Source organism: Chinchilla lanigera, unplaced genomic scaffold (genome assembly GCF_000276665.1).
Source record: "Chinchilla lanigera isolate Chin_1 unplaced genomic scaffold, ChiLan1.0 scaffold00041, whole genome shotgun sequence".
NCBI lineage: Eukaryota > Metazoa > Chordata > Mammalia > Rodentia > Chinchillidae > Chinchilla > Chinchilla lanigera.
Window position 1 is genome coordinate 6,958,300 of NW_004955442.1, and position 20,989 is coordinate 6,979,288.

Consider the following 20,989-nt stretch of genomic DNA (forward strand, 5'->3'; position numbering starts at 1 on the left):
CCTCAGTCACTGGCTTCAGGTTTAGGCCTGGAAGCACTTACCTTTTTCTAGAAATTTGTGTTTAGAAACTGGAGTTGCTCTGTAGCACAAGTGAATGGAACAGCTTCCTGGAGAAGTGTGGCCAGGTTAACTGTTTTCATCCTCACCTTCTGCAAGCAAACTCCTCAGAGTATGTCTTTGTTGTTGTTGATGTTGTTATTGTTTTATCTTGCTAAGAGTAGACTGACTGATCTCCAGTAGCACCTGGACTGTGCCTGCTGCCATGACTCATATTTGACTCCTCTCCCTTTCTCTCCAGAAAAGATCTAAGTGTGAAATACCCTGAAGACCTCCCCATCACCCTTCCAAACCTGCTGAGATTCATCTTGCATCACTCAGACCCTGCCTTCGCCCCTCAGAATGTGGCCAGCACCCCTTCCAGAGGTTGTCTCCAGAGCGAGGCCGCCTTACAGCAGGGACACATCTCCCACTTGGAGAGAGAGATCCAGAAACTGCGAGCAGAGTTAAGCAGCCTTCACCGAGCACAGGTGCAAGTAGAGGGTCAGCTGTCCAGTGCCCGCAGGGATGAGCGCCGGCTGCGCAGGCAACAGCAGGCACTGGAGCAGCAGCACAGCCTGCTGCGGCAGCACAGCGAGCAGCTGCAGGCCCTGTATGCGCAGAAGGCCCGTGAGCTTGAGGAGCTGGCTGATGCCTCAGAGACTCTCCTCACCGAGAACACATGGCTCAAGATCCTGGTGGCCACCATGGAGAGAAAGCTGCAGGGCCAGGACGGGGCCGAGGACCCGACCCCGCTGCGAGAAGCACACCCTGACCACCCTGAGCCTGCAGGTGCCCCCCTGTTACCCAGTGGGACTCCCCTGCCTTCCAATGCCAGCTCCCCAGTGGCATCTGAGAGGAATGAGAACAGGACAGACTAACTTGAAGTAATGAAGGAATCAGAGGTGAAAACTGTACATTGGGAATATATTTATGCAAATTTTATTGAAACTTATTGTAAATAAAGATTTTCTCAGTGGTCTAGAAAATGAACTTGAATGTTATTCAGCTTTTATTGACAGGGATGACATCCCTTCTACTTATTGCACAAACTTGGTAGCTTTGAGACAAAAACAGTAGCACAGTCCATATGAAGAGCGGTCTGAAAAATTAGTCTATAATTTAGTGGCTCAATGTCAAAGAGTTCCTTCCCCACTCCCCTGCTGCTGCCTCCATGACATGACAGGAGGGATGAAAGGTTAATTTCCTGGCTACTCAGAAAACTTGAATGCAACAGCTGGGCTACTGAGAAAGAATTCAGAGAGATCATAACTTACTAAGCATCTGAGTGTGACTGGCATCTGTGCTAAGAAAAGGAGTTACTGATAAATATTGACAGGGAGAGCTGTAATGTGTTCACCAGTTCTCTGGGCATTTCTTCTTCCTCCTAAAGACTCCACCAGGCTTCACCCAACCCGTGCATCCATCCCACTTTGATGGGCTCAAGTCAAGCTGCACGAATGTCCCTGGCCCACCAGGGGGGTTGGGATAAGAAAATCTCCAAAACTGAAACTGGTGAAAAAGCCACACCTAATCATTTCCAAAACCAAAGCTTCACTGGCACAGTAAATGCTGCAAGGCAAGTCTGACAGTAGAGCAAAGGTCAGTTCCAAGGCCAGGCTCAGAAAATGCAAATCCCAGCCACCCATGGACAGCTGGGCTAGGGAGCTGAAGAACAAACAGCCTATGCTTATGCTGCTGGCTACTTGAGTAGAGGTAGAAAGCCCAGAAGGTCTGAAATGGGAAGGGATGGATCAAAAGCCTCAGCCTTTTCCAACTACCTCCTTCACAGATCACTAGCTGGCACCTTTGGGCCCTCTGTCCCCCCTCCAAGGTCCCATCACAGTGGCTGGACCACTACTGGCACCACCATGCCCCCTGCCCACCTCAGCTGCACGGCCAATGCTTGTCCAACTGGCCCTCACCATCTCTTCCCCACTTGGCCAAAGGTATATCCTCCCCTGTTCCCTAAGAGGCCCCAGGAGCCCACTCATAGTGGTTCAGTGCTGCCTCCAACACAGCGGCCTCACTAGCTACCCCCCTTCCCACCCGAGTCATTATTTAATGCTGCTGAAATGGAAGTGCTCCCCATAGCTCCCCACAGGGGTTCTGGAAAGTGGATTGATTCAACATGCTTTTCAGAGACGATGCCTCCAGCCTGGCAAGGAGCCTGAGCTCTGTGCTCCCTGGCTACACTGTTTGCAGCTGACTCAAGTGTATAAGGCCAGTGCTCTGAGGTGAAGCCTGGGCTGGCCTCTGGCTTGTTATCCAAGATGCCAACGCATGTCACATTTGAATCGTGATGTTCAGGAGACACGTCAGTGGTGAGATTAGAAGTCTAAGGGTGCACAGTGAAGTGTACACAAGGGACAACTTGGAGATGCGGCTGTCAAGGTGTGGGATTGAGAGCCACCAAGTCTTCATCTGTGAGGACCAAGTCTTGAACTCAATTCCCACCCCTCCCCCACTCCCTGCACTAAGTACAGACTGGCAGGGAGCATCTGGTCGCTCCTGTGTGAATGTGAATGTGCACAAAAAGAAGACCTTCCACTGCACAGGGTGCCTTGAGAGCTGGGTCAGGGGCCTCGTGACCATCCACAGAGACCCCCTGAGGAAAGTGAAATCCAGTACCCAGCAGGTGGAAGGTCATCAGAGAGGAAAGGAAGCTAACTTGTGAAAAGGGAGTGGAGGGGTGGCGACACACGCAACAGCAGCCACCTCCTCCACCTCACCAGTGCAGAGAACATTAAATACAACAAAAAAGTTTCCTCTCCTGGGCCATTTGTGTTTCAGACAGAAGACAGCTACCACGGGCTCTGGTGCTTCTATGTAGCCTGAGCTAAGGGGGTGTACTCAGCATGCACAAGACCAAAGGGACAGGAAACTGCTCTGCTACCAAGCTGCCTGGCAGCTCTCGGGACGCGTGCCCTGACGCGTCCTTCACAGGCTCCCAAGCAGGTACAGTAGCTTCCTTGCAATAACGCCATCAACAGGCACTACTACTTTAACAACTGCATCTCCTCAACAGAGGGAGGGGTGTGGTTCTTCTTCGGCCCAGTACTAACCAAGCAGAAATCACCGAAGCACCCCAACTGGTAAGCTACAAGACCTAACACTTGATATCTCACTTCCTTTACACAGACAGACACAGAGATAGACATTAAGAGCCCCCTGCAGCTTGGGTCTTAAAAGTCTAAGACCCACCATGGTCTTGACTCAGTTCATCATGAGTACAGTCCTAATCAAACCAGTTCCTCCCATGTGCTAGAAGTGATATTTTAAAAAATCAGCAAAAAGGCTTAAGCACGTGCTTCTGGGGCCTATTTACAGTTCACAGGTTTGTTAATTCACGCATTACAGTAGTAGCTCCGTCAAAAACAGGCTCAGCTAAACATTCAAGTAACAAAAGCTCTAAGGGGCCACAAACCCCAGCAAGGTTAGGCCTACCCACTGCCTGCAATGGGCAGCCCCACCAGGAGGCCAAGGGGAAGCCCAAGACAGCCAGGCCCCCGGAGTCAGTGCATGCGATGACGAAGCCTGCTGAGGCCATGCCAGCAAGTGTCAACCCTTCCTCTCCAGCAGCAGCATGTGTGTGTTCCGCTCTCCCAGCACCTCTCAGCTGGCTGCAGACAGGACCAGGAGCCTCATAGCCCAGATCAGCCGTGCACTTCTGGGCCACTGGGTGTCATTAGCTTGGCCTTCCTCTCCACACACGGTCCCTTGGCTGAATACTGCACCAGCAGAAAGGGCTCCTTGGTCTCGCCATCCCCCACGATGCTCTCCTCGTCCTCTGACTGGCTGATGCGCTGCAGTCGCAGGTAGCACCAGCAGCCCAGGATCAAGGCCCCCAGCGCAGCAATGGCGATGAGGATGACAATGACCGTGACCACACCAGTGGTGGGGCTGTGGTCCATAATAGACATGGTCAGTGCTTGGGGGCTGTTCCTTAGCAGGAAGCTCTCAAGGGTGGCTGGCTCAGTGAGGCTGGAACTCCGGCTGGACACAAAAGTCCTAAAAGATAAAGCAAGGTGAGGCTACACCAGCGACTCCATGGGGTACAAGACCATGCACAAGCTCCAGGAAGCATGTCTGTATTTTTTGGTTTTTTGTGTTTCTTTTGCTGTCCTGGGGACAAAACCCAGGGTGCACTACCACTGAGCTACATTCCCAACCCTTTTTATTTTGTGAGACAGGGTCTCACTAAGTTGCCCAGGGAGGACTTAAACTCATGATCCTCTTGCCTCAGCCTCCTTTAGTGGTAGGATTATGGCTCCCTGGGGTCTGTTTTTAAGAGTTCTTTATAGCCTGACCATCCTGCCCACATCCTAGTGAAAAACACACAATTGGCTTTCACTCTCTTCACAGATGCTCACTCCAGCCTGCTTCCACCAGTACCTCTGACATCATGGTGCTCATCCCCAGCCTGAAAAACGGGAGCGGGGAGATGAGACACACTGCAGCAACTGCGGCAAAGGTTACAAAAGGGCTGGACTATGCTCTTTGGTTTAAGGTATACGTTCCGGAAGCCAGCACCACTGAGTGTCCAAGAACCACTCGGGGACAGAAAGGAGCCAGTGGCTTCCTGAAGGCTGGAGGAGGGACTCAAAAACAAGGGAAAGGGCATCTGCCCCTGTTGGGCAGGGACAACACAGACAGGGCAATCAGTCCTTCTGCGACCTGTGAGATGGTACAGCAGACAAGAGCTTCTTGAGCCGGGTGTGGTGGCACACTGCTATAATCCCAACACTTGGGAGGCTGAGGCAGGAGGATCATTGCGAGTTTGAGACCAGCCTGGGCTACAAAGTGAGCTCAAGGCCAGCCTGAACTGCATAGCAAGACCCTGTCTCAAAAAGACAAAAACAAAAAAAAACCAAAGAGCTTCTGCCACAGGACCTGCCCAGGAAGACTGGTACTCAGAAGCCAGACACACTGAGGCAAAAGGGAAGAGGGCCCCAGAACTTCCAGACGCTGGCAAGAGCTTCAGGGAAGACAGGGTAAATGTGACAGCCAGCTTCTGTCTGCACACAGATCAGTGTCTGAAGCAGAAGCCAGACTGCACACAGGTCAATACTCCACGTGTCACTACAAATGCAGGTGCCACATGACTAGCAGGGACCAAGTGTTGTGGCGCTAAACCTGGAGGACAGGACGGCCACACTGGTAAGGAAGAGCATTCTCAGCAGGGGAACAGCAGCTGCTGCGGCTCTGAGGGTAGGAGGGCAGCCGGTGTGTGTGAGAAGTGGAGGCAGAAAGAGGGAGCATCCGGGTCAGGTGCGTGTAGAGGGAGGCGAGGTCCCACCTCCCAGCCATGTGACCTGAGAGAAAGAACTCCCTCATCCTCCAAGCCCCAGCCCCCTCTGCAGCAGGCATTCCTGAGTGGCGAAGGAGAGGGGGTCTGTACAACACGTGTGAGCTCCAGAAAACCCAGACTCCAGTCGCCCTCTCAGCCTTCCAGGGCTTGCTCTAGGTGACACTCAAGGCCTCGCCTGTGACAGAACCAGAGATGAAGGCTTTGCTGCTGTTGCCACCCTGGGTACTAAAGCTAACAGACTGTCCCCGCCCCCGAAAACCCTGTACTGTCTCACGTTTCCTGCTGCCTCTGCGTGAGGGGAGCACATCACAGGAACTCATACCCCAGCAGCCAGGAGGGTGAAGGTCATACCTCGGGTGCACTCCACACTGGGCTGGGAAGTCTGCACTGAGAACTGGGTGTCTGAATTTGGTTCTGTTTTTCTAATGGAACCCAGGACCTTGTGCATGCTAGGCAAGTGTTCTACCAGTGAGCCACAGTCCCAGTCCTTTTTATTTCCACTTTTAGTTTTTATTTCTGTTGACAGGGTTTCACTGAGTTGCCCAGGCTGGTCTCGAACTTGTGATCCTCCTGCCTCAGACTCTTCAGTAGCAGGGACCACAGGCATGGGCCACTGCACCTGGCTTTTTTTTTTTTTTTTTTTTTTTTTCCTTTTCAGAAGAGTGCCGTCAACACAGGTAGACAGCATTGGAAGTTTTCCCTTCCAAGCAGGACTGAACCTGCCATGTTCTTGAGCAACAACAGCCTTAATTAGAAATGACTTACCCAACTGGGGAAGTTCTCCAGGGGCAGGCCTGCCTGAAGGTCAAAGGCAGCTAAGTCAATACCCCAGTGTATCCAGGGACCAGGCGGTGAGCCAGGGACTACCTCCCTGCTGCCTGAGCCCACTTCTGCAGAGCTGTCACCTAGGCAAGAGGCGGGGACATCCCTGGAGTCTATAGACTGCAGGATCCAAGCTGCTGCCATCCCTCTAAACAGGCTTTACCTGTGCAGGCCCATGGCAGCCTGGGGCTCTTTCAGTCCAAGTCCTCACAGCAACATAAGGACTGACATGCTGCATCTCCACCCCTGGTCACTGCTGCCGCCATGCCACCTCCACAGCCCTCCCTCTGGTGCCCTCCTGCTACCTTCCCCAAGGAAGCTCCCTCTACCTGGATGCTCCACTCCCTTACCCTTGTTCAGCGATCCTGCACTGGGGGCAACTGTGCTCCCGTCCTGGGGACATCTGACTGCACCTGGAGCCATGTTTAGTTGCTACGAACAGGAGGGGGAGGTAGTACTACTGATATCTAGTGGGAGGAGGCCAGGGATCCTGCTGAACATCCTAACAGGCCCAGGATGGTCCTCACAACGTCACATGACCCAGCCCCAGCTGTCAGTAGTATGAAGGTGAAGGGACTCTGACCTAGTTACCCCATCTCTGCAAGGAAGCCCACCTCACCAGGAAGCCAGCCTGGGCTTCCTCCCCCAGGGTTCTGGGCTCACTGTGCAAGCCTGGGCGCAGCCACCTTGTTAGTGCCTGCTCCCCCATGACCCACCCAGTCTGTCCTCTCAGGCCTCCAGACTGGACAAGGCATCTCTGACTTGGGCAGCCTGCCCGCTGTGCTGGCTGAGCCTGCTTCCACCTGCTCTGCCTCCACCTCCCACTCCCAACCTCTCAGCTACAGGGCATTCTGAACAGGAAGGCAAGTCAGTACCAATTCAAAAGGGATGTGTGTGCTTGGAGGCTGGTGGTAACTTAAGGGCAGGAAATGGAAAATCGGACAATGGTACCAGGACCTAAGGGGGGAAACCCAGGGGCCAAAGCCAACTGGGGGTAGCATCAAGAGGCACCCACAAGCCCAGGGGAAACCAGCCATCCTGGGACAAACAAGCAAACTGAGATAAAAGCAGCCCAGCTCACAGGGACTGTCTGAGAGGAGGGGTGACCTCAAGCGCCTGCCAGCTCCCTTGCCCCAGGCATGGAGATGGGCAGTGCCACGTACTGGGCCTGTCACTCCTAAGCCAGAGCCTGATGACCAAGCCAGTCACACCTGGCCTGTGGCCCCAGGGCCTCCCTGGGGTGTGCTGATTGCTCCTGCTTTCCCTCAGCAAGTATTTCCTGAGATCTGATCTAAAAAATCTGATCACACCATTCTCCACTCAGACCCTCCCTGGTCTCAGAAGAGAATCTAGACTCCCTGCCTGCGCAGGCAGCTTCCCACCCTCCCTGTGGACCTCACTCTGACCGAAGTCCCCCCATCCCCAGGGTCCTTCCTGTCTCATGCCTGGCTCCTTCCTGTAACTGGGGACCTCCTCAGAACAGGCCTTTCAAGGTTCCTCCAGACCCCGGCTCCGGTGCCCCTTCCTCCCGCACTCACCACCACTTTGCCTACTTCCGTTTATTTCCTAGGGCTCTGTGCTGCCAGCAGTTCTCTACGGTCAGGGGTGTGTTTCCCTGGCTGCTGTCTTCTCCCCAAGAACTCCATGTGTAAGAGGAGGGCACTGTCCACCCTGCCTATGGCTATGTCCCCTGCCCTGTCACCAGCACACAGCAAGTGCCCATGGGACATGGTAGGACAAGGAGGGTCATAGCCCCGGCAAGGGAGATACCCAGGATGGCTCGTGGGAAACCTGGGCTATCTCAGGACAATCACCACAGCCACTCATATTCACCTCATATACCCCACCATCACCCGGTGGCCAGCTTTGCTTGCTGTTATCGCTCCAGTTTGCAGGTGAAGAAACTGAGCACATGGCGTTCAAGAGGCTTGCACAAGGGTGCAGGAAGAGGTAGGAAGCAGAACGTAATCCCAGAAAAGGGCCCGGAAGAGCAGAGGGAGGGTCTAGACATACAGAGGGACAGCTTAGCCAGCACACGACTGGGTCCCAGCTAGGGGCAAAGGGCTCTGGCACTCAGGAGCATCCCCTCCCCAGCTTCCCAGGCGCTTAAAGTCCAGGACAAGTCTGGCATTTGAAGCTCAAGGTCAGCTGGCTCCCCCCAGGGACAACTCCATCTGGGCCACACCCTCCTGCTCCAAGCCTCTGACCTATCACTCCTGGAAAAGCCCAGGTTCTCCAGTTTGCAGAGCTCCTGCCCCCAAACACCCTTAAAGGAGGTCAGCAGAAGCACAGGACACCCATGTCCCCTGGCGGAAGAACAGGAACAACAGATTCCAGGGGATCCCTGGCCAGCACGGGGTCTGGGGCCTCTCACCGCTGCTCAGATTGCAGTGTTATAGGAACTGCTGTACCCAGTTTCCCAAGGCTCAGAGAGCAAGAACTGAGCCCCAGGGCACACACAGGGGCTGAGGCTCAGCTCTTCAAACCAGTGGGTTCAGAAACCCAGTCAGAGCAGGAGTCTCCTACAATCCCACTCCCTCCCAGACCATGTCTCTCCTCTAGGTCTTCCCCAAGGAGGAGGGGACTTGGTGGCCCTTCATCTTCATAGGATCCTACAATAAACCTTCACCTGCAAAGCCCATAGCAGGCAGGGGCGTCCCCTCCCCCTTCCACCACTCTGCCCTAACTGCCATGTGCAAAGTAAGTAAGGACACATCCCCAGCCTCACCTCCTGGCCCTGCCCAAAGTCACAAACAGTCCCTTCTTCAAGGACATGCTGCCTGCCTCCTCACTTAACTGGGCACATCATGACTGCTGCCAAGCTCAGCTGAGCACCAGTGGGCCAGCCCCACCTGCAGCTTCCTCCTCCCAGGGCTCCTCAGGGAGCGGGCTTGTCCTGCTTACAGGGGGTGGCCAACCCTCGGGTCTTCCAGCACTGCCTGCAGGGCTGAGCCACGCACCCACTCCAACAAAGCCAACCAACAAGCGTGCCGCCCAACCAGCCTCGCCTCTTCAGGGGACCCCAATTCACAACCCAGCAACATTTCCTGCCCTGGACTGTGAATAAGTAAACAGGACTGAAGGGAGAAGTGGGCACTGCTGGACGATCAGGATGAGGATAGAAATATCCACTCCATGCCCTGCCCTGGAAAGCACTGGGTCATAATGATGCACCCCACAAGGTCCATGCCCTCCAAGAGCCTCGAGCAAGCACAGCAGGAATGCCGGTGGAGCTGCGCCCAGCTCAACAGGGAGCTGGTGCCATCTCACCTCCCCCACCTCCTCCCCAAAGGAGAAACTCCCTCCAGAAGCCCCCAGGTTCCCCAGACAAAAGAGGAAGCTGGAACCCAAAGAGCTGGGGACTGCCCCAAGGTCAGTCGAGGTTTCTGGCAGCCCAGGTCTGAGGCTTCTGCCCTCACCCAGTGACTCGTGCTGACCATCCTCGGGACTCCTCCAGGGTCGAAACTTTTGGCCAAACAACTTTAGTAACGCCAGCAGATGCTACATAAGTTGGTGCTGATTACTGTGTGCCAGACACATCACTGAGCAACTCCCGTAGACGTCTCCGAGATTTCTGCCTCCAAACCCTCGAGTTATTATACCTCTTCCCACTTGGCAGATAAAGATCTGTGGCTCAGAGAAGTTAAGTCAACTATCCAAGGTCACAACAGCTGAAACGGAGGTGTGCACGAATTCAAATTCAAACCCCAGGCAGCTTGGATCTCAAATTGTGGATTTCAAACCTGACCAAAATGTCACGTTCCTGACCCCCGCACCTCCCTACCTCTTCTCCCCTAGGCGTGGCGCCCACGGAGGTAAGCTCAGTGACCTGAGCCAGGACGCATACGATGCTGGGGACTCGGGAATGACAAGCGTCCTGGCAGCTCCCGCTTGCGGAGCGCGGGCGGTGAGCAGGCACGGTGCCAGGCTCGTTCCACGCACCCTCTCATTTAATCCGCCAGGCGACGCCGCCGAGTCTCCCCCACTCTATGGAGGAGTAAGGAGAGGCTCCGGGGAAGCTGAGGCTCGGGCAGGGGGCGACAGCTGGAGAGGAAGCGACAGCTGGAGCGGCAACTCAAGTCGGCCCAACCGGGGGTGGGGGAGGGGACAAGGAGCACGAGACCCAGTCCTGCCCACGCCGCGCAGTCACTGCCGACCGGGACCAGCACCAAACGCTGCGCCTCGGCCTCAGTTTCCCCACACAGGAAATGGGCCTGGACCCCCACCCCCAGGACCCTCCAGATCATGCTGGGGGCTACAAAGAGCCCCGTCTCTCCCCTACATTTTGAAAAATTTCTGAAGTGTCCCGGGGTGCCCAGAGGCCCAGGCAGGAGGCGGAACTGCGAGCCGCGGCGGGGAACTCGCAATGGCGGGGTGGGGGTGCGCCCGCTCCCCGCGAAGCAGCCTCTGCCCCCCCCCCCGCCTCCTCCTTTGTCCGGATCTCGCCGCAGCGCAGCGGACAAAGAGCCCCCAAGGCGGGCGCGGCCGCCGGAACGGACCCTCCCGAAGCCGCCCCCCTGCCCGCCGCTCCTCCCCGGCCGCCGAGACCCCGGCCCAGGGCACCGCCGCCTCGAGCGCCCCCGCCCCGTCTGGGGCCGCCCCTGCCCCTCCCGCGAGCCCCTGCCCCTCCCGCGAGCCCCAGCCCCAGCCCACCCGACCCCGCTCACCATGGCGCGGCCCGCAGCCCAGCACGATTGCCCCGCAGCAAACCCGCCGGCCCGATTCAGCCTGCCAGCCAGCCAGGTCCGGCCGCAGCTCACCGTCCGGACGCTGGAGCCCAGCTCTGCGGCGGGCGGGGCGCCCCTGGCTCCGCCTCGATAGTGGGCGGGGACCTGTCTGGCACCAATGGGCGCACGCGCTGGGACGGCGGGGCGGGGCCATCAGGGGCGGAGTCACGTGCGCTCGGGGACTGGGGGCCCTGGGGCCCAGGGGGGCGGGGGCTGAGCGCAGCTGGCCGAGCAAGGGGTGGGGGCGGGTTCAGCTTCGGCGCGCGTCGCTTGGGCGCCTGTGGGTGAGGGGCCCGCACCCACAGGCGCCCTGCCTCAGCGGGGCTCACCCTAGCACGGCAGGCCGCCCTGTACGCGCCCGATAACCAGGGTAAATTGAGACTCACAGCAGGTAAGAGTGTTGCACGCTGCCGCGAACCCCGGGGCTACGGCCGGCGAGAGGCACGACCACTATATCGAATGACCTTGCTTGGGAAAGGAGCTTCTTTGGTTCGCTTGCTAGTGTATTCACCCGTGTCCATCCGTCCCTTCCTTACCTAGGGAACACGGACCTTGTGCCTGCAGTGCCAGTCGCTACCGAAACAGACGAACCAACCCAACAAGGTCCCTCCCTCAGATCTCATGGCGCTTCGGGCAGGGGCCGCGGGGAATTTGTGGTCCCTGAATAATCACGGTCTTTTTAAACATATTAACCCCTTGGTTAGGCCTCTACCAGGTGCCATGCCCCGCACTAGCCACTCATCACATTTTATCAGAACAAACTCCAAAAAAATTGTCTTATTTCACAGATGAGGAACCCGAGGCTCAGAAGAGCTGAAGTACTGCCTGCCGGCGCTGGATGGGGGCACCATTTGAGACCGGGCCTGTCTGCATGGCAGCGCAGAGTTGAGTTAGTGCAGTTCCCAGAAGACGACCATCCAGGGGACACGCCCCTGGGGCCGGCTGTGCTGAAAGAGGGGTGAGGAGGCTTCCTTCAAGGCCTCTGTGGCCCGGGTACTTGGGGAGACAGAGTACTTGGGGCCAAGTCCACCTGGGATGTTGGCCAGAATCATCTTTCCCAGCCCCAAACAGACCCCTGTGGTAGCCCCCGCCGCCTTGCAGCGCTGTTTACGGCTCCCTGCTCAGGAGAGCTCTCATTGATCTGTCCAAGCGTCATCTCTCCTGTCCTTTGGGAAATTGTGCATTTTCCTGCGTGTGTGATCAGTTTGAGTACTATATGTCTCCCCAGGACTAGGTCTTCCTGTGCACTGCTGGATCTACAGAACAGTGCTTGGCATACAGTCGGTGCTGAATAAATGTATATGGAGTGGATGATTTGACAGCAGATCTCGAAGCGGCTTAGCTGCGCCCTAGCCTTGAAGGTCAGGCTCAAAGGTGAGCAAGGGCTTTGAGCTCCTGTGGGGCACAGAGAGAAAGAGGGAAACCCAGCTACAGACCTGCTGCCCGGAGGTCAGAGCCAGGAATCTCCAGTCTCCAAACTGCACTGCCCTCAAACAAAGCTCCTGCCACCTGGGTCACACTGGGGAGTGCAGAGCGGAAGGAAGCAGGTTCTTCCCACAGACGGTTCCAGTGGCCTCTGTGGTCCCAGCCTCAGGTTGACCAAGACCTCGTTAGTGGTGAGGACATGGGAGAGGCAGAATTAGCTGGGGCTGGTAGCGCGATGGCAGGGAGGCAGAGCCACGTTGGAGGAAAAGGTTCTGGGGAAACGGTGAAGCATGGTGTAGAAATGAGTCACACTGCCCAGGTTCAAATGCAGCCTTTCTTGTTGGCTGCATTTGGAAAAGCAGCCTGACCCCTCTATATCGCACTTCAGTCTTCTGAAAAATGGAGTTTCCAGCGAGGTCGTTGCCCAGCGAGGTAAGTACTAAAGACCTAGGCACAGAAGAGGCAGTGCCACTCACCCACTGCCCCCTCGGTAATAGCACTGGGCTGGCCAGGCTTTCTCATTTGGATCTTGGACAAGTTGCTGCATGTCTGTGAGCCTCAGCCTCCTCCTCTTCACACTGCATTTCATGAAACCCATCTCGGGATGCTGAGAGGTGAAGGGAGGGGGCTGGCAGTAACCCACCTGGCCTAGCCATCACCTTGCCCAGAATGCTTCACTAGCCAGGCATGGTGGCCCACACCTGTAATCCCAGCACTCAGGAGGCAGAGGCAGGAAAATCAGCCCTTGAACTGCATAGGGAGACCCTGTCTCCAAAACCAAAAAAAAAAAGAATGCTTCGATAATAGTAAATGGCAGTGAAAATAGTGGAAGACACCTCTCCAGCACTTACTGGCAGCGATTGTAATCACTACAGGTATAGGAGCTCATTTAATCCCCCAGTCTGCAGATGAAGCACTCAAGTCGGCCTAGGGTGAGTGTGTCAAAATGCAGAGTGACTCTGTAGGTCTGGGCCTGAGCCTTCACGTTTCTCACGCCTCCCTGGGGGTGCTGGTGGTTTGGGAACCACAATGTACAGTGAGGGGCTGCACTTGCTGAAGGCCGCAAAGGCAGTGGGTGCCACACGTGTGGCTGAGCCCTCAAGGTCAGTGCAGAGTCATGTGCTTAACCATGACCCTAATGCCTGCCCCAGCCCCAGCTTTCTCTCCCCAACAAAGAGGCAGGAAGTTGAGTTCCCCTCCCCCAAACCCGTTTCCTCTCTCTGGGTCCCTGGCACCTCCCTCCACAGTGACATCTGGCCCAGCGTCCCTGGGGTCCTCCCAGTCAGATGGGCTGGAGGTTCTCAGCCGTTCAGTAGCCAGTAAGATAATTGAGGGCGAGGGTGAGCTCACCCAGCTCCCTGGGGCCTGCCCTGTGTCAGCCTGGCCCGATGCCCACTTTCCCTGGGTGCCAGAGGGACGGGGACAAAACAGGGCCTTGCTGGGCCTGAGGATGGAGAGGCCTCTGCCCGGCTCAGGGGAAATGGCCTACAGCTGGGCTCCTCGCCTAGCCAGAGACCACCAGGCTGGGGAGGTGTCTTTGCCCAGGGCATCCCCATAGAGTCCCAGGCTACGAACAGAATGAAAACTGCTTGTCCACAGGGGAGTTTCCTGAAGGGTAATAGGGCACCTACTGGTTAATTCTGCAGGGTGAGGCTGGCTGGGACACAGAGAAGGTGCCTCTTAGCCCTGAGATGCACAGCAATTTTCTTTCAAAAAGTCTTGCTTACTGTTAAGGTGGCTTTAACATCTCCCGGAGGCTGGCCCAGCACCCTTCTAACTTGGAAGGAGACCAACCTCGGGCCCAGAATCTTGGGCAGTCAACACTTATAAGCTAGAAGGTATCAATTTCTATGTATTTATGTTTGAATTCCTGGGGGTAGGGAGTGCTGGGGATAGAACTCAGAGTCTCATGAATACTAGGCAAGCACTCTACCACTAAGCTACTTCCCCCAGCCTTTTAAATTTTGGGGATAGTGTCTCACCATGGTGTATTCCTTTCTCTAGTCTTTGCCTGACCCTCCTTATTAACATTGTTCATAGGTGCTTGAGTTTTGAGGTGTTTTGTTGTGCTGGGGATGGAACCCAGGACCTCGCTCGCACATCTAGGCAAGTGCTCCGCCCCTCAGCTGCACCCCCAGCCGTGTAGTTATTTCAGTTTGTATCCTGTAGCCCATCTATTACAGCAAAAACTAGGACCCTGCCAGTGGCCAACGCCCAAACTGGAGGATCCCCTCTTCTCCCCCGCGTGGGGTCACCATCACCTTAAACACCATATTCATCACTTCCTGCTTTATTTCTTGTGCAGTTTTATTATACTCATCTCCTTTTTTTTTTTGAAAAACAACATATCTTTATTGTCTAGAAATATATGTATAAAAAACACAAAAGATGCTATTCTCTCATCTCCCGCATCCTCTTCTTCCTCTTCAACACCTCTGATACATTATTACACCTTATTAAGACTTCCCCCGGATGTCCAGACAATGCCCCGTCCATGTATTCTTCCGTATTTGCAAGCTGCATGTTCATGTAGCCATCCACGGAGACCGGGTAGCCCTTGTACTCCATGCCCCACTTGAGTTTGACCATCACTGGCTTTGCTGTTAATCTGTTGAGCAAAGGTTTGGGATTGAGGGCTAAACTCATTGCGAATACAGGTGAATGCTGCAGACCCCGCTGCCCCAACTCCTTGTGTCTAGAGCAGAAACCCTATACATATCTCCTAAAAATGTACATTTTTAGTTTTTTCCTACTAAGCTTATTAGCCATCTATTACAAATCAACAGCCAACCTCATACTAAATGGACAAAAACTGAAAGCTTTCACTGTAAAATCAGGAACAAGACGAGGATGTCCAGTGTCTCTACTCTTATTCAACATAGTTCTGGAAACTTTAGCCAGAGCAATTAGACAAGAGAAAGAAATAAAAGGAATAACAATAGGAAAGGAAGAAGTTAAATTATCATTATTTGTGGATGACATGATGTTCTACATAGAAGACCCCCAAAACACTAAAAGAGTGCTAGATTTAACAAGCAAATTCAGTAGCATAGCTTGATATAAAGTCAGCCCTCAAAAGTCAATAGCCTACTCAGCTTATTAAAAGTATGTATTTGAGTCTGGTATGGTGGCACTCACCTGCGCTCCCAGCACTTGGGAGGCTGAGGCAGGAAGATTACAGAGTTCAAAGCCAGCCTGAGCCACATAACAAAACCCTGTCCCCAAATAAAAGACTGTGTTAGTTTTCCAGGACTGATGTAACAAATTACAAGGTGGGTGTTTTAAAACAACAAATTTAGACCCGGGCAGCGGCACACGCTTGTAATCCGAGCACTTGTGAGGCAAGAGGATCGTTGTGAGTTCAAGGTCAGCCTGGGCTACAAAGTAATCTCAAGGCCAGCCTGAACTGCATAGCAAGACCCTGCCTCAAAAAGACAGAAAACATAACAACCAAAAAAACAGCAAATTTATTCTCTCTCAGTTCAGCAGGCTCAAAGTCTGAAGTCAGGGTGCTGACAGGGCCACATTCCCTCTCAAGGCCATAGGGAAGGGTCCAATCCACATGCTCCTCCCAGCTTCTGGGGGCTGCAGCAATCCTTGGCCCCCTTGGCTTGTAGCTGCCTTACTGTAGCCTCTGCCACCGTCTTCGGGTACACGCTCCTTGGTAGGTAAGTCTTCCCTTCTTTTTTTAAATTAACGTCTTTATTTTCTTAATTTTGAGTAGGTTTTTTTATTAAGTTTATTGGTACCATTTAGATGCACATATTTTTCTTTTTTTTTTTTTTTTTTGGTTTTTCTCCGGTACCAGGAACCGAACTCACGACCTTGCACTTGCCGGGCAGGCACTTTGCCACTGAGCTAAATCCCCAGCCCCTAGATGCACATATTGATCACATTCATCATAGGGAGTTTGTACCTGTACATGGTGTATCTTGGTACCTCTTACTTTCCCATTCCCCTCCCCTCCCTCCAACCTGTCTTCCCCTCCTTATTTATAAAACTTTGTTTCCATTTTATCCTTCATTTCCTCCCCTCTTCTTATAAGGACTCTGGGCAGCTGAGTATGATGGTGCACACCTGTAATCCCAGCACCCTGGGAGGCTGAGGCAGGAGGATGACAAGTTTGAGCCCGGCCTAGGCAACTTAGCAGTTTAACAAGAGCTTGTCTCAAAATTTAAAAATTAAAAAGGGCTGAGAATGTAGCTGTGAGAATGCTTTGGGTTTGTATTGATCCATACTGCACTTTAGCTGTTTTCACCACTTGCCGTTTTCCCCAGATCTGTGTCCCACAGCTGACCCATCTCCTGCCCTGTACATGGCCACCTGGGTAACATCCGGGTGTCTTTTCACTGGACATGCTGCGCAGGCCTTCTTGCAAGTAGCTCTTAGTGCAGGTCTCCCTGGGAGTTTACCCAGGAGTGCTGGGATCCAGGATGTTCAGCTCCAGAAAGCACAGCAGATTTGCTTTCCAAGAGTGGCCCTGATGGTCTTTCTGCCAGCAGTGTCTGCAACCCATGTCCTCTCCAACACCTGGTATTGTTGGAGTTTTCATTTTTTGCCAGTTAAGTATACAGTTGTTGCTAACAGCTCTAGATTTGCATTTTCTTGATCATTACTGATGCTGAACTTTCCTTACCTTAAAGTCTGCATGTCTGTGTATCCACCTATGTTTTCTGTGAAGAATTCTGAAGCTCTGATTTTTCCCTTCATCAGTCATCATCTCCAACATTTAGTTGGAAAGCATATTTACCTTTACTTTTTTTTTTTTTTTTTTTGGTCCTTTTGAGACAGGGTCTTTTTTTTTTTTTTGGTTTTTCTCCGGTACCGGGAACCGAACTCACGACCTTGCGCTTGCCAGGCAGGGGCTTTGCCGCTGAGCTAAATCCCCAGCCCCCGAGACAGGGTCTTGCTATGCAGTTCAGGCTGGCCTTGAGCTCACTTTGTAGCCCAGGCTGGCATCGAACTTACAATGATCCTCCTGCCTCAGCCTCCCAAATGCTGGAATTACAGGCATGTGCCACCATGCCCAGCTCTACTTTTACTTTCTACTGAAGATCTTTAAATGGTTCATTGTGACACTTAAATCCTTAATCTGAAGTTGATTTTTTTGATGTGGTGTGAGGTAGGGATTGTTCATGTAATCCTAGGAGCTTTTATAGGGACACAAATGTATTTTCGAGACAGTAGGACAGAATATTTAGCTGAGACTTTTGGGTGTAGTGGAAATTGCTTACTGCATGTTGAGTTCTAATTCTGTACTCCGTGGACTGCCTGTACCTCCTACCCCTCCTCTCTGTGAGACTCAGTCTCTTCCTCAGTAAAAGGGAAATGATGGTAGATAATCCCCTTGGTTGCCATGAGGATTTCACAGGTGAAATATGCAGAATGCTGCCAAGACTTTCTGGCACACAGCAGGAGAACACTAGCATTTACTGAGCGCTCAGTGTGTACCAGGTTTTTGGGGTACACTTTACATGATTTATTAACTCACTTGACCCCCCGACAACTCCATGAAATAGATGGTCTTTCCTGCATTTACAGATACGGAAACGGAGTTGCAAAGAGCATGGATGCATCCCTCCCTCAAGGACACACAGCTAGAATATGTCAGAGGAATCGAGCCTTGCCAGTCTGGCTGCAGAGTCCTCATCTCAGCCACCGCGCATCACAGCCATATCCCTCCCCTCCCTGTTTCCTCCAGGACCCAGATGCCCTGGCCTGAGGGAGGCTGGAGCAGTGGAGCCCTCCCTAGAGCAAAGGTGTGGAAGTCAAGATGGGGGAGTAGGAAGCAGTAGGCTTGACCAGCCCTGCACACCCTCAGCCTCCCCTTGGCTCTGAGGCTCAGTGAGGGTGGGGCCTCCAGGAGAAAGTCCATCAGCCCCCCACCTCCCTGGGCAGCTGCCAGTGGGGTCGAATCCCCAGGTGACCCCACAGTCGTGCATTATTTGCAGCCACCACCCTGGCCTGGGGTGCTGTGGAGTCAGGCAGAAATGGTTTCCTAAACCCATCTCTCAGAGCTTTGTCCACAGCTAAGCCTGAGCACAGAGAGCCAGGCCCTGGGAGCCTGAGAACCCAGCTGCAAGCTGGAAGACCAAGACATGGGGCTTCCAGCCGCGCTGGCACCTCTGCCACTTCCCAGCTCTGTGTCCTTGGGAAGCTTGGATGCCCTCTCTGAGCCTCAGCTTCCTCAAATGTAAAATGGGAGTAACTCCCTTACACTGCTAAAGATTTAGAAAAAATAATTTGAAGAGCGGGAGCAGCCCAGAACTGGGCCTGATAATGGGAGTTGCTATCACAACTATTTGTTCTTTCTATGAGTGTGTCTGGGTCCCGCTGGGGATGTGGAGACGGTGTGGTCCACTCGGGGCGGACACAGTGCCCCCCCCATGTGTTGCCTACACAGAGGGCTTCTGATGAGCCGTGTCCCTCCATAGAAGCTGGCTAACGGGGATGCTGCATCAGCTGCTTACTGCATACCTACTCTGCCCACAAGTGCAGTGGTGACTGAAATTTTCATGTCCACATGTCCGTGGCAGTTACAGATCTGCCCAGCTCTGCCTCTGGCTTGGGGGGGTAGGGGGCTCACACACGTGGTGCCTGAAACCTTACCAAATTCATCCCTGTCCTTTCTTTCTTGTGGGGAAGCCCTGGAGGAGAGACAAAGCTCAGAGTGGGATCCCTAGGGCCCCTCAGGCCCAAGTTTGACTTGGGGAGATAGTAGCCACTTATGGCTGCATCACAGATGACCCCGACACCTAGCAGACATGGATTTCTTGTAGATTCTGTGGGCAGGAATCCAGAGCAGCCTGGCTGGGTGGTTCTTTTTGTTTGTTTGTTTTGTTTTGTTTTTTGTGGTACTGGGAATTGAACTCAGGACCTTGCACTTGCCAGGCAGGCTGAGCTATAGCCCTGGCCCTGGCTGGGTGGTTCTTGTTCAGGGTCTCAGGATGGTGTGTCTGTGTCGACCAGGGCTGCTGTCACAGGAAGGCCTGACGGAGGCCAGAGGGCTCATCCTGAGACGGCTCACCCCGCAGCTGCGGGCAGGAGGCCTCTCGGTTGGGCCGCTGGAATGTCATAGCGTGTCAGGGCAGAAGGCGGCCTTTTATGAGCTAGCTGAAGAAGCCATGCTCCATCCTTCCCTCATATTCTGTTCCTCAGAAGTGAGTCACTAAGCCCAGCCCACCCTGGAGAACAAGCTCTGTGTGTGTGTGTGTGTGTGTGTGTGTGTGTGTGTAAGAGAGAGAGAGAGAAAGAGAGAGAGAGAGAGAAACAAGGTCTCAATAAGTTGCTAAATTGCCCAGGCTGGTTCAAACTTGCAGTCCCCCTGCCTCAGCCTCCCAAGGGCTGAGTGTTAGGAAAAAAGAAAAAGGAAACTGAGCTCCAGGGAAGAGGACAGGCTTTTTGGAATAAAACCTGAGAGGAACGCTGGGTGAGGACCAGAGTGGCGCCCCTCTTGCAGGCTGAGGGGCTGTTATGGGGTTTGCAGGAGGAAATTGCTACTATCTCAAAACAGGGTTGTAGAGCTGGGTGTGGTGGCACACACCTGTAATCCCAGCACTCGGGAAGCTGAGGCAGGAGGATCGTTGCAAGTTCGAGACCAGTGTGGACTACAAAGTGAGTTCAGGGCCAGTCTGAACTGCGTAGTGAAACCTTGTCTCAAAAAAAAAAAAAAAAAGCCAGGGTTGTGGTTTTTACTCTGTGATCACTGGACTGTGGTGCCTCCATGTGTTCTCTCTGAGACTGCTGGGGAGATAGCAGTCCTCTGCCTAGTTCAGTAACTGGCCTGTGCCTCTTGGGGCTTGCTCTCTGGTTGAGAACGTGGTGATTGGGCCAGGGATATAGCTCAGAGATGCAGCACACCTGCGTGACAAGCCAGAGGTCCTCAGTTCGATTCCCAGTAGCAAAAAAAAAAAAAAAAAACCAGTGATCTAACTCCCTCACTGAGGTTACAGGCATGTGACAACACCACTCCCAGCTGAAGTTCCACTTTTTCTTCTTCTTTTTTTGAGACAGGGTCTCACTATGTAGCCCAGGCTGGCCTGGAACACTCAGTGATCCTGCTGCCTCATTTCCTGAGTGCTAAGATTACAAGCATGGACCACCACACCCCGCTAAAGTTCCACTTTTTGAAGGAAGAGATCTAAAAGAATTTGTGGATATGCTATATTTTATTTACTTTTTTCCAGTTCTGGAGATCAAGCCTAGGGCCCCATCCATACTAAGCAGTGCTCTACCACTGAGCTACACCCCATCCTGTGCATATATTTTAAAATCACCACCCTGAGTGACCTTAGGCAAGTCCCTTCCTCCCAAGCCTCAGTTTTCTCTTCTGTGAGATGGGGGTAGTGAGTCATGGCACCTAGTGTGGAGTGTGTGGGTTGGTTACACCCCCAGAAACACCACTGTGTTATCCCCTTCGCCTAGCCCAGGCACACATTAGACTCACTTCAGGAGCTTCGGAAACATAGCCTGGGGCTGGGGGAGCAGCTCGGTGGTAGAGCAGAGGATCCAGGGGATCTTTGAAAGAGCCTCAGGAATCCAGTTTTTCTAAACTCTCCTACTATGTGTGTGTGTGTAGTGTGTTACCGGGAATTGAACCCAGGGTCTTCACACTGAGCTGCATCCCAGCCATTTTTTAATCTTTTACATTAAAAAAAATTATTTTGAG

The 20,989-nt window shown here is 53.6% G+C and overlaps 2 protein-coding genes and 1 pseudogene across 2 annotated transcripts in view; 1 reads left to right on the top strand and 2 right to left on the bottom strand.

Moving 5' to 3' along the window:
* The window catches only part of Txndc11 (thioredoxin domain containing 11), a gene marked incomplete in the record, with an annotated part of 71,787 nt that extends 70,762 nt beyond the window's left edge, over positions 1 to 1,025 (top strand). The window contains 1 exon segment of the mRNA XM_013517809.1: positions 299 to 1,025. Coding sequence (XP_013373263.1) covers positions 299 to 917 — 619 coding nt within the window.
* Snn (stannin) lies at positions 1,026 to 10,969 on the bottom strand. The gene is made up of 2 exons (XM_005391160.2): positions 10,837 to 10,969; positions 1,026 to 4,047 (listed from the first exon to the last, which is right to left on the bottom strand). Exon 2 carries the CDS (start codon positions 3,957 to 3,959, stop codon positions 3,693 to 3,695), a length of 267 nt encoding a protein of 88 aa, XP_005391217.1. The 5' UTR covers positions 3,960 to 4,047; positions 10,837 to 10,969; the 3' UTR covers positions 1,026 to 3,692.
* Positions 10,970 to 11,321: 352 nt separating this feature from the next.
* LOC106149283 lies at positions 11,322 to 15,006 on the bottom strand (annotated as a pseudogene).
* Positions 15,007 to 20,989: the final 5,983 nt, after the last annotated feature.

Bases quoted from the DNA above. Each gene is read 5' to 3' on its own strand.
- Snn (XM_005391160.2), bottom strand. From the start codon at position 3,959: ATGTCTATTATGGACCACAGCCCCACCACTGGTGTGGTCACGGTCATT.